Raw genomic sequence first — 13,862 nt, forward strand, 5'->3', positions numbered from 1 at the left:
GCCCCTCTCTACTCTTTATCCTTCATTTTTAATGCCGGCTTATCTACTGTGACCTTGTCATCAATGTCATTTCTTTTTTTACACTCATCTTAACTCTTAAACAAGGCTTTTGGTTCTAATAATTTTGTTTCAGTATATTTTTCTTGTTTTTTTTCCTAATGTTTGTTGTTGTCGGCTTGTTATGTTACCTTGAGTGTTGTCCAAGGCAGGCTTTTGATTAAACAAGTACAATCTTGTTGCATGAGAAATTAACTTACCATTAACAAGCCCAAAAAGTGATGCAACCTGATTTCTGACTGGGAATAAGAAGGTGCTAAGGAACAGTATTATTGTTGACACATGAATGAAATCATTTACAAAAAACAAGAAAAAATGTGTTCAAGACATGGACCACTGCACCGCCAATACCAATACCAATACCAATACCAATACCAATACCAATACCAATACCAATACCAATACCAATACCCAAATAGGGAAGAAGGATAGATGGAAGATGATGGACTTCGACTCTGAGCTGAACCTTAAGAGACTCTCTCGAGGAGGTTTGCAGCAGCACATATTATTAGATCATTGAAAACAGGCCACTGTCGGCACAGTCACGATTCCCCGGCTGTGCCAAAGATCATATCAGCAACATGAAGGATGCGGCTGCAGAGTAGTACTACATATTGCTGCTCACATTGCCAGGGCATCACAAACATATTCATGACTCCAGTGACATCTTCTCCCCTGTACACTTCACAACCTCATCCACACACTGCTGGACTGCTGCGACATGTCCCACAAATGTGATGCAAATTCGCTTTGTCGCTGCATCCACTTTTAACACAAAGACGCACACGGGCTGACACTCACATCGACCACAGACTCCCGGTGATCACAAACAATCACTTCCTCTATCTGCACTTCACCTGGAGGTGAAGGCAGGTACTGTATCTGCACACGGACTGGACCCTGTTTGAATAAGCAGTCATTTCACCGTCAGACAGATGAACCAGCACATGGGTTTGTCTCAGATGAAGCCCTGGGCACCAGAGTAGACAAGACTTTCTGTAATCCCTAATCACAGATGGTAGGCAGAGCAGATCAAAAGCCCTGGTGCCAGCACAGTCTTAAGCATGTGGAGGTCCAAGGAGGACTTTGCCAAAGAAACTCGAGGAGCCCCTCCTGAATTTGAATTCTTGTTCTGTGGTGTCCACGTCTGGCAAAACATGAGACAAAGACAAATCTTTGCTGCTCTCAAAAACCTGGTCTTCACTGTAACATGCCTTAGAAGGGCAGCTCTGAGCCTGATCTTTGTGGATTTCTATTTCGATAGATAGAGAGAAAAGAAAATTCCAAATTGAAAGTTTTCATTTTCATGTAAAAGTATAAAAACGTTACAAAGCAAACATCTTCAAATCAAATAGCAATGGCACCAAACAGACATTATTCAGAGCCCTAGTAAATAAAGAGAGCACACATAACTGCAGCACTTTGGGACAAAATAAATAGTTGCAAAGGAAAAGAATGCGGCGGAATCGCCACATTTAGCAGATCTGCAGGTCTCTTCAGGGTATATCATTTGTTTCTACATGCCATCTCGACAAGAACAAAGTGAGAAGAAAACCAACGAGTCGAAGAGGAGAAGAAACTCCACTCTGACACGTCGCTGCAGTGTCTCTGCAATTAGTATGTTAACTGTCACTGCACCTGATCAGGCCCTTCCTAAATAACCTCACTGTCACATGGTGGGTGGGCTGAGCCAGTTCACATGCATACAGACACCAAACTGCCCTCTACTGGCTGGGATACTTGGAAAATTGAAGTAACAAAGCTTTATGTTTTTCAGAACAATGAGTCTTTGCAAGAAAAAGAACCCGGAACCTTCCATATGGGAGCACAAATCCTCCCACTGTGACTCTCCTGTTCTGATTAGCTGTCAGCTTGGTCCTGTCATTACAACACAAACAATTTGTTTTTTTTGAAATTTCAAAAAATGTTTCCAGATCTAAAATCAGGATCGGTGGCTCTGATAATGCCGTTCCCAATTAGGGCACCACACTGACCTCTAATGGCAGGGGATACTTTTGCAAGTGTGATGTCTGCCGTCCCTGAAAGCAGTAAAAATCGAATCAATATAAAATATGTAACCAAAAGAACAAACTTTATAATGGTTGAACTTAGCTAAAATATCTAGGTGAGTATGTGACTCTGTGTTCTGATTGGCTGCCAGCTCATTCTTTCATTGAAACTTAAATTAAAATCCCCAAATCTGTTTGAACATAAAACAAAGTACACTGGAAGTAATGATGGTTTATAAATGCTGATGCTATTGCTCTTTTTAGTATATGAACCATTTATTTTAACACACTTTACACCTCCTTCAGGGACACACACACACACACACACAAAGCAGCAACTTTGCAGCCCGATGTGGCAACATATCCATTATTCATGTCTTGGCCAACACTAGGCTTTCTATTGCACTCTTGCCAAAGAGAGTCTGTTCTATTGGCAAGCGATGCAGCCATTCATAATGTAGCTCCTCCACTCTCTCATGTGGATAGCAACTTCATCTACTAGGAAAACACTTCAGAACAAACTCTGCTTAATGCATAACATGAATACAAATCTGGGAATAAAACATGTCCGATGAGCTCTTAACACTTTTCTTTTTCTTCTACAGGTGCTTAAAAACACGTCAAAGACACCTTCAGACTAACAGAAAGTAACTGCACAGAAGTTAGGATTTACAGCCAGGGCGGCCATTCACCACATCTATATTTCTGCCACTGTGCTTCCTGCATCAGTGTTCACTGCTGACAAAGGACTTCTATTTATCACAAATGAGAGTGTAGGCAGTTGACTGTTGGTGCTTTCAAGTTTAAGTTACTCTCCACCGCAAGTGAAATGTTATTTTTGACAAGTGGGGCTTTTAGAAGTACAGATCCACAAAGACGGCGTGGTTTGTGTCTGCAGAGGGGAAACAAGAGAAACGTATTTACCATATCATAGATTCATTAGCTTTCTTTAACACACAAAAATATTATACTCTCATTTTTTAATTTATGCTGAGGTTCAACATAAAAAAAAAGTTTCCTTATTCTAGAAATCTGTTGTATTTCTTTAGAGTAAAATCCAACAATAAACTGATGGAATATCAAGGAAGTATTTTTTTCTTCTTATTTTTTCAGATTTGACTTCAGTGAATCTTAATTGAATGTCACCCCGGGCCCCTGTCCATTCCAGGTTTGAGTCCAGCTGCGGCTCCTCAGCCCTGCCCTCTTTGATCCCAAGTGCTTGTGTGTTAATGACAGTGACATGTTTGGTGTCCCTGGTGCTGAGCAGAGCCGTGATGGCCCAGAGGTCTGAGCAGCGTCACCTCCACTGACTACTCTTTTGATGTCCGGCTCCACATTTGTAATTAGATTGACACTTCCTCCTACACGCTGGTACTCAGCTCATGTCCCCTTTTGAACTCCAGACACGGAGCAGCAGTAACTGCAGCTGTCAACAAACTGATGAGGAAGTAAAGAACAAAACACTGCTGCTTTGAAAACAAGAGCAGTGTCACAGGAAATGGGTTTGTGTTGATGCATTTAATAACACCGACGGCAGCTACTGAGTCTGCATGAATCGTGGCCGTTCCGCTTCATGCCTCAGGAGCAGCAGTTTGATGCCTACAGTATCCAAACTGCCACCCATGCACTGTGAACCACACACTGTCCTGAAACCTGGGGTAAATGCACAGGTTTGAATTGTGGGTTTATATTTAAAGGAGACAGAGAACCTGACGATTCAGGGTGAAATAGAGCTGTTTGGCTTCTGGTGCATTTTTAAAAATCATTTGTGTGAATGACAATAAAGCAAGAGCGGCCAAATCAAGCATCATAGTACAGCAGTCACTAACGCTGGCCATCATTGTGATTTGTTTGCCGCTGATACTCAGCAGAAAACTTCAGATTCAATTTCTATATGCAGCACGCTGTCAAAATTAATGCATTAACTGCCATTAGTAACAGTCATTAAATGACATTTTTAACACCTGCAGAAAGACGTTGCTGTATGAAGGTAATTATTATTTGCTCTAATACACAGTCGAAACATATATCGTTATTTGCACATGCTGTGGGGAAAAAGTGGTAGTTTCACCAAAGCACCTCAAATTTCATTCTTCTGTGAGAACAATGACAAACATGTGTCACACCTGTTACATATATCCATTAATTTCATAACATACCAAAAAGTTGTCATATTAAGGAATGTTGATTAATCATGATTAATTGTGATTAATCGTAATAAATCGTGACTACTCTTGACTAATCCACAACTACTTTAAACAGACTCCAGCAACCGTTTTCCAGCTTTGCCAGTAGACTTAGCAGCAGAACAGGAAGGGAACTTGGAACATTGTTTGGCTCCACTGTGGCATGACTGTCCCTTAGGAACCTTCAAGAATGCCGGAGGTCGAGGTATTCATAAGATGTTAATTTGTTTTTAAAATGATTATAAACAGTCGGTGGGGGGGGGGGGGGGGGGGGTATAACTTAATACAGGCGAAGCACACCTCTTTCTCCTGCTTCTGTTGGTTTCATATTTCATATCAAAGCGTTGCAGAAAGCCTTCACACTGCACCTTCATCTGGGCTATAAGAGCTTCGAGTCATTACGGACGTAAATCAGTCTCCCCGCAGACTGAATGCGGTCGTGATCACGGCGTGTGTGTTAGCTGCTGCCAGAGATGCTGTTCAACAAGCTCATTTTCAGTGCACGCTGTCATGTGGCTCAGGGAATGCACAGTTCCTGCTCTTATCACCGCAACAGCAGGGATGATGGATGACGAGGCGAGCGAGGGGGACATGCGCAACACGCACGCCCCCCCCCCGCGCCCCCCAAAGGCCCGGACTAGTTCAGTAAACAAGGGAAGTGTGATTGCACTATAACAGTACACGACAAACGCAGCACCACTGACCGCTGGCCCCAACTCCACTATAAAAATACTTTAATTCTAATGCACTGGGGAGGAAATAAGAGGCAGACTTGTCATTTTCTGAGCTGAGAAACAGAAGCTAATCCTCTCGGAGTGAAAGCAGCAAACCTAACTCCCGGTGCAGCTGGAGCCCCCTTCCAGTTTGTCATTCTCCACTTCAAAGTGTACATGATGAAATACCCCCGAGGTATTATAAAGGCTCTATCATAGCAGCTATCCTCAAACCTGTCCTCACCTAATGCCTCATAAATGCAGTCTGGAAACCTGTTCCCACACTATTCTGGGAAATTTTAAGGCCTGGAATCTTTAGGAACCTTTTGTAGCTGCGGGTGAAAAAAAAAAAAAGGCAGTTTTCTACCGGAGCAGGTATGTGGCGTTTATTAATCATTCTACGACAGCCCTGACTACACTGCTCACTCTGGGTCCATGCACCCCGTTCACAATGGGTAAATCAGGACAGGATCCAGGAATCGATCTCCCTCACAGTTTGCTGAATTAGCAGTTATTCTCTCTCTCACACACACACACACCGAGCACAACAAAATAAATAAATGTGTCCTGGATGCAGGTGGCCACATCATTTAAACCATTCACTTCTCAATACACTGTGTGACGCCAATAGATGTCAGTTGTTGGCAACTTGCTGACCTGTCACATTATTGCCTTTCATAAATACAGCCATTACCAGCCTCCCCTAGTGTCCAGGGTGGAACAGTGTGACAAACAATGGATTTTTTTTTAAATCAGCAGATCAAACTGTGTCCAGTTGACTGTCACACAGGGACGAACAAAAAGAGGCTTTGTTACATTCAAGTTGTGGTTTTACGTAACCACAAGTACATTTGAATACACTCTTCAATTATGCATTTATTCATTCAATCGTCTTACATGACGAAATGTTGGGGTTGACGCTAATCTCAGCTGTAATCTGGCGATAGCATAGCAACATTTAGAAAAAAACAAGTAGCAACAACAGTTGCAACTATCATTACACTCGCATTCAAACCTCTCGTTAATGAAGAGACTGAAATGACCCCTGACCTCTAACCTCACAGGTTGGTGGACAATGGGAGGAAACCTGAGAATCCTGAGAAAACTGAAAATAAATGGGGGAGAACCTGGAAACTCCACCGAGCCACAATGCAGTTCTTGCATTTCAAAATAAATAAAATAAATAAATAAATAAATAAATAAATAAATAAATAAATAAATAAATAAATAAATAAATAAATAAATAAATAAATAAATAAATAAATAAATAAATAAATAAATAAAACCCTGAAACACATACAAAATACACACCGTATTGTGAACAGAATAGTGAAAAGTGGTTGAACACAAAGATGAACTAGTGAACAGCTAAATCCTAATCCTCAGGGTCCAGGGCTCTACTTATTTCATGTAAAAACTGAATATAATATTAACTGTATTTAGAGTCTCCATTTTCTTCACGTTATAGTGTTTTGTTTTGATCTGAAGTAACGTAGAAATAGAGCATGTATTAATATCTTAATTTATATTGAAATTATATTAATTTGACAAAGTAAAGATTAGATGGAAGTACAGAATATCAGGCTTCAGCCAAGTTTGGATTTTAAAAATTCTGCGATTTGTTTTTTTTTCTGAACTTTTTTTGCAAATTTGTGGCAACGTTTCTGTCTCATATTTTTATTTGTTAGGGAACTAGGAGAACACAAGTCAAGCTGTGTTAGTATTGACAAGGGTGCCTCCTGAGAAAATTGATTTAAACACTTTCCATATTTATACTTTTTTTTTACATATTGCTAACAAAGCTTTAGGTTTTATGTCAACTTTTTTTGTCTAGGTGGTGAATATTATTTTTTGTTTGTTTTTGTTTTTTTTTTGCTGAGGCCATAAAATTAATAAATAAATTAATATAAGTATAAGTATGATTTTAAACAAACCCTTATGCATCATAAGGCAAATGTGAATAACATTTCTGGTGCATCACAGCAGCTTTTTGGTTTCTTTTTCATTTGGCTGCATTTCCCTTTTGAAATGACTTACATTATTAAGTACACGGTTCCTCTGGGACTTGAACCCAGGACCTTCTGCATGTAAGGCAGATGTGATAACTGCTGCACCATAGAACCATAACCAACTACTATAGAACACAACAAGTAACCAGTGTACACGGGGCTCTGGAGTCTTTTCTTCTTCTCTCCCCTGCAGCATCTCCTATTAATCTGTTAACCCGACCACTTCCCTCTGTCCCTGTGGGCTGACTGCCAAACACTGCTCTGTTTCATCTTCCCAAATGCCAGAGAGGGCAGTGAAATAGAGTGTGCAGCGACTGTTTAAACATCGGCCATCAGAATGTGGTTTGTCTATTAAGCAAGATAACACTAGATATGTGTGTGTGTGTGTCTGCGTGTGTGTGTGTGTGTAGGAGAGAGAGAGAGAGTGAGAGGAAGAGTAAAAAATGAAAGAGATAAATTGAGAGGAGCCCGTCTGCCCCCACTGTCCTCTCTCCGTAGACCTGTGATAAGGCTTATCTCGTGTGCCTAATAAGTTCGCCCAGTAGCGAGGCCGGTTCCAGAACTGTCCTCAGCCCGCAGCGGACCTGAGCTCCCTGAAGTGACCTGTGCGTGTTGTCCACACCGGGCTGTTTTAGAACTTTATTTTCAGTAGGAAATGGCTTTGGCCCCTGCGACTCCATCACTTCTGCCCAGGGATTTTTCTCTCCCTTTTTTTCTTCAGTCTTTCTTCTCGGTGTAACTCTGTAACTGCTCAGAGAAACTGCAGGAGTTTAAGAAAGAAAGATGCTCGGGAGGTTTGGCACTGAAAGGCATGTGTGTGTGTTTGTGTGTGTGTGTTTGTGTGTTCCAAAGGCAGTGGCTGAAGTAAAGATGGAGAGAGAGTAGAAGAGGAGCTTCCTTTGACTTAAGCCCCTCATCACAGTTTGTTCTGCATGAAAGGCTTAAAGTCACTCCATTTAATGCTTCCTCCTCTTTAGTCGAAAACGTAAACAGAGACCACTGTTTACCTCCGCGGTTCTGTGACACCTACACCAACAATCCTTCTAAGTGTAGATGAATCACTCTCTGTGTTCTGCCAAAACAAATTGCAGCGCCGTTGGCCAAAAGTTGTGAGATATTAAAACCAGCAGAAACAATTCTGAAGGCAAACACCGTTTCTGATTGACACGGTGACGCTGGTTTGCTCAGGTGCCTGGTTTGTTTGTGCGAGATGTGAGGAACAAGAGAAAAGCCCTCAGAGACTGTGGAGTCCCACCGGCTCCGAATGTATTAATTGACTTGGCTCCTGCTTCCAGCCAGGTGTAACACACTTTTGCAGAAAACTCCGGAACATCAGCACAAAATCTTTTGGGAAATTCCCCCCTGCTGTGGCAAAGCTGAATTTCGTTCCTATCTTTAGGCCGTGGTTTCAGCTCACTTTCCTGATTCATCCACAGGGCAGGCAGATTACGGGCTGGCATATAGGTCTTAATCTAATGTCGGACCATTGATTTATGCTCGGATGTCCCACAGCCATTAAGGTAATTGTATGATCACTTTATAAAATCCTCCCCTGGTGGCCGTGGTAATTTGGCTCCCTCCTGCCCCTCCTTGGACAGAAAGACCGGTAACCACATTACGGAGATATAAAATGTGGTTAGAAATATAATCTTTCCGCTTCTACGAATTGATTCCGAACCATTGCCATTGACTCTTCAACCCTTTTAGTCTTCCTCTCACCTGTCCTGACCATTTGATCTATTGGAGACTCCTAGAATTTAACCGTTCGGATCGATCCAGATCCTTCGGGCGATATCTTGCGGAGGGAGGCTCCTGTGTCACCAGGTAATTCCAACAGTCTGAGTGTCTGACTGAGATCATTCCCCACATAATGCATTGTAGCTGTTAGGACAATGCACTTTGATTACATTTAATGGGAAACTGCGTCGTTAATTGTCCCGGTGAGCTCTCTGTCCACTGAACACTTAATAAAATGAAGCACGACTTGACAGATCCCAGGGCTCAGGAGAAGTTAGCCAAAGTCACAGTGTGTTGTTGGAGCCATGTGGCTGGAGATTCTTAACATCAGCACGAGTAAATAATGGCACTTAAATGACTTCAACTCGGGATCAAGACATCAAAGGAAGGCTTTGATCATTTAGGTGATAAATTCTTTTAAAGGTCGCACTATCTCCATTGTTAAAATCAGAGTTATATAAAGTAAAATGACATTGGACTTCAAGCTGTTTCATATTGTTTACGCAGGTATAATTATTGGTGCTGTTTGTGTTTATTGTTATTATAGAGGAGTAAATATAAAAATGAATGATAGATAGATGGATGAATACAGGGGTGGATGAAAGGACTGGTGGACAAATAGATGGATGGATGGATGGATGTATGAACAGATGGATGGATGGACAAATGGGGAGAGAATGGATAGATGGAAAGATAGAAGACAGAAATAAAAACAAGAAATCTAACACTGCCTTTATGATAAATTGTGTTTTGCATTGATAATAACTTTGTATATCATATTAGTACTGCCTTAGACTCAGTCACATATGGGAGAAAACTGCCATTTTTTGAACTTGTGTACAGATCAGTTATTGTTTTGTTGATGTTGTTTTGTCACTTCTTGTTGACTCCACTTCAGGTGAGATTTCTGCTTTTTATCTAATCTTTCTTATTTAAATGTAAATGAAAATCATTCACATTGAACACAATGAAGACAGTTTGGTGACATAAACCTTCAGCCTCAGTCTCACACGGCATCATCTTGCATTATCTTGACGTTCACATTCAGGGTCATTCCTGATCTGCACGTAGGCTACGATGTTTCGTTGTTGTCAGGGTTGATGGCAGTGCAACAGTAACAGTGCTGTATAGTAAACCCCGTCGGCAGGAGTGCGGAGGGACTAACAAATGCACACAAATAGTTCGAGGGGAGATCGGAGCGCTAACAAAGCCACAACATTCAGCAGTTCAGAGGTGTGTAACGGTATAGTTATCGAAAGAGTAGGTTGGAAAGTCACATGTTCTAATAACAGTGCTGCAGAGACTAAAGACGAGAGAGACTGAGAGAGAGAGACAAAGACACTAAAAAGAAAAGAGAGGTTGAAGAGAGGGAGGGAGAGACAGAGAGAGAGAGAGATTTAAGGGGGAGGGATTTGAATTCTATTTTCAGACTTTGGCACCGGTACATAGTGAGATTATTGAATTTAGATTAGAGGGAACATATTTAAATTTAGTTCATTTTTTAGTTTAGTTTATTTTTATGTACATATAAAATTCTGGTTGAATCTCCAGGTACTTACCCTCCTCTCAGGTGACTTTTGGGTGAAAATAGGAATGTGACAGGAGAGGAGTGGACACCAGAGTGGAGCCGTCAGTTTCCCCTCATCCTCTCCAAACAACCAACCCGGAGAATTTTCCTCTCCTGAAACCAAAAGAAAAGGGCAATTTTTTAATAGGTGCACCTGTTTTAATGCATCCACTAGGGGGCGGTGCTGAGTGCAGAGTCAATTTGCAGAACAATATCAATTGTCGGAGGTTGTCATAATGTTCCTGCTCAGGAAGACAATAGTTGTTCATGCGACCATAGATTACAGCACAGTGTGTGGATGGACACTTCTCTCCCTGGTCCAGTCATTATGTTGTCGTTCTGTCTTTGTCTCCTCATCGCTGTTCCTTTTATGGACGTACAACACACACACCGTAATTGCTAATGGTCGTACATTAGGGTTTGTGAAAACATACCAAATTATGCGGAGGAGGACGGACACTAAGTTCCAAAGTTCTATCCATCCATCCATCTATCTGTCTATCTATCGTATATATTATACATTTATATATGTATACTGTATATATAACATTTATGTATTTTACATATGAATATACAGATTTATACACAGAACATGTACAAACATATTTGTCTTTTGTTTATACAATTTTGATAAATAAATCCTATTTTGGTTTTTCTGTAATATTCCTTCCTTTTCATGACCATATTCAAAATAAACTTCCCAATATACGTGATCCAGTCCAAACATGAACTCAACGGTGAATGTTGTGCAGTGCGCCTCCAGCTTAGGCAGAAGCCAAGACCAGAAAATGCCGACACAGAACCTCGACAGTAATTAAATCTGCACTTAATCAACAGCCAGTCAGTCCAGAGAAATGCAAAAGGCTGAGTGTGAATTATGATAATAGATGGGCCTGTTTTTTTATGCACCACTTCAGCGTTCATAACTCCTTCAACTTCTACAGGTGCACTCTTGACAAGGCAGCGGGCAAATCTGAAAAAATGTTCCCTTTATGCTACTTTGCAACCATCCATTTTCATTTACGGGAGACTAAATTGTGCATGAAATTCAACAGCTTGCAAAAATCAGCTTCCTCCCTGTTCTCATACGTTACCGTGAAGTAAGCAGCACTTTACCTCTAATGAGCCTCATCTCCATGACAGATGTGTTCCCCACGTTTCCACTGAAACATGGGCTTTTGTTTTTTATTTTCACATCTTCTGCAGACCTGACCCTGACACTGCAGCTAGATCTAAGCTAGCTTTAATGAATCTATTCTGGACACAAAGGTAAATAACTGGAACGGTGGTCTGATGTTCTTGACCAGGATGCACCACAACTTCATTATCCAAATCTCTAAAGTTAACCAACTCCACACGGGAGCGTCGAAGCCTTGTCACCTCTGAAGTCTGAATACTGCTGTGAGTACAATACAAACACGATCAAGGACAAAGATAAGCAGCTTTGGATAAATGTGCTGCATCTTTTCAGATACCAAGGACCTTCTGTTTTTGTGACACAAAAAAGCGACACGCCAATCACCTCATATCTTTTCAAAGCCTCTGAAAATGAAAGAAAATAAATTATATATATATATATATATATATCCATTAAAGAACATTCAACTCTCGTCCTTACAACATCATCTGGTAACGGCTTATGTGAAAGATGTGAATACATTATAGAATGCAAGTCTCATTAAAAAGTCACTGACCAAACAAGTCGTAGGAGATGACGACTTATAAGATTTCTGTTTGAAAGTTTTCATCTCTTCTTTTGTCTTTGGCTTCTTTCCTTTTCTCGTTCTTTCTCTCTGTCTTCATCCTCGTCATTTTTTTCCCATATTGTTCTTGCTCTCCTTACCTTCTCCTTTCTCTTTCCTTTTTTTTTCTTCAATTTAATCCTCATATGTTTTTATTCTTTTCTTCCTTCTTCTGACCTATTGTTCTTTTATTCATTTTCCTTCCTTTCTTTTAATTCTTTCTGTATTTACTCTACTTTTTCCATCTTTTCTCCTTTTTTTTCTTCTCCCTTCTGTCTCCTGCATTTCTTCTTTCCATTTTTATCTCATCTTAGTTTGTTGTTACGTTGTGGGCCATTTTATGTCTTTGTTACGGGTCAAACATGGTATAGGTATCTGTAAACACCACAGGTTTCTGTATCAGTACAGGTAAAAGACATGACGAGTTCCTACTTTTATGCCAAATGCCCTTCCTGACTCACTGGGGTCAAAAGCCGGAGGAGGAGATGGAATTAAACCTGAAGCTACTGTATGGCAGGTAAAGGTTTGAGTGGATTTAAGGTTATTAATGTTATTATTGTTGTTTAGTTCAGTGGTTCAGTGGTGAATGTGTCCACGTGGGGGAGACTCAACAATGGTCCCAGCTACAAAAAGTTGGAAAAGTTTGGGAAACACTAGTTCAGTTTCATATATAGTTTTATCATTTCAAAAAAGTTCCCTGACCTGCCTGGACACATGACATGGCTATAAGGAAATGACTCACCATAAGATAAACTTTCAAACATACTATACAATCGAATCACATCGAATCACATTGAATCACATTAAATCACATCTCTGCAGCGTCTCAGGACGAGCAGTAAACAATATCTGTTACAAAGTCTCATCAGGGCTGGAGTTACATCCACTCTCACTCGTACATTTAGACTATTAAATCTATTCAGGATATGCAGCTGCTCCATGATTGCATTGTATGAAGACTGTGAAGCTTGCAAAGAGGTAGATTAGTGAACTCTTTTTTGCAGGGGGAGGTATTTATATCCCAGGAGCGAATGCCTTTCTGCAGCTGCCGGGAAAGACGGTGGAGTTTATAAGGTGAGTGGAGAGCGACTGTAGCTACTGTAGGTTAAAAAGAACAGCAGAAATAAAGATGCTAAAAATGATCAGAAGAGTATAATTTGATGGCAAATATTAGGGATGATCAAGTATTGATACCAAGTATCTGTTTTTGGGTCGATACTGATGTCAGTTAGTACTCCTCACAGGAGATGGCGCTACACTGCCATGTTGGGAATCGTCACATGCGTCACTTCCTTTTTAAACAAACATGTTGACTCTGACTTAATATGAGGTTGACTGTGACAACGCTGATATAACTCCTGCTCTTCTTCCTCCCTTCAACCACGACCTTCCTTTGTTCCCCATTTCCGCCTTTTATTCTTTCTGTTTTTCTGTCCCTTCCGAACATCCTTCCTAAGTTGATTGGTCAGTTGGGTGGTTTGTTCCTTCCTTCCTTCCATCGTTTGTTCCTTGGTTAGTCCATCCATCAGTCAGGTTCATTGTGAAAAAGTAATTGAACTACATTGAATCTTATCATTCCAGTCTTATTTTTAATTAATTCTGGGGTACTTTTAAAATGGGAACCACCTAAAAAGATGAATTCTTTTAAATAGGCCAGAAAGATAAGAAAGGAATTATTTTTCCATCGATTCTTCATTCATCATTTCCATGTCGTCCAAATTTTTCTCTGAAATGTGACCTTATGGAGGTATTTTTAAAAAAAAACAGAATTGCCACCGCAGTTTGCAAGTAGCAGAAAAAAAGTATAACTGAAGAAGAGTAAAATGTTACCTTAAAAAATGA

General features: G+C 40.6%; 1 protein-coding gene and 1 non-coding gene across 3 annotated transcripts in view; both read right to left on the bottom strand.

The window, feature by feature from the left end:
• The window catches only part of arhgef10la (Rho guanine nucleotide exchange factor (GEF) 10-like a), a 108,734-nt gene that overhangs the window by 31,943 nt on the left and 62,929 nt on the right, over positions 1 to 13,862 (bottom strand). For both annotated transcript variants that reach the window (XM_025060488.1, XM_017036759.2), the window contains exon 20: positions 10,271 to 10,392. In XM_025060488.1, the coding sequence (XP_024916256.1) occupies positions 10,271 to 10,392 (122 nt within the window). The remainder of the gene's footprint in view (positions 1 to 10,270; positions 10,393 to 13,862) is intronic.
• On the bottom strand, positions 7,016 to 7,088 carry trnav-uac (transfer RNA valine (anticodon UAC)). The gene has a single exon. It is a non-coding gene; the product is annotated as a tRNA-Val (tRNA).

The sequence above is a fragment of the Cynoglossus semilaevis genome, chromosome 11, assembly GCF_000523025.1.
Source record: "Cynoglossus semilaevis isolate Cse_v1.0 chromosome 11, Cse_v1.0, whole genome shotgun sequence".
Taxonomy (NCBI): Eukaryota; Metazoa; Chordata; class Actinopteri; order Pleuronectiformes; family Cynoglossidae; genus Cynoglossus; species Cynoglossus semilaevis.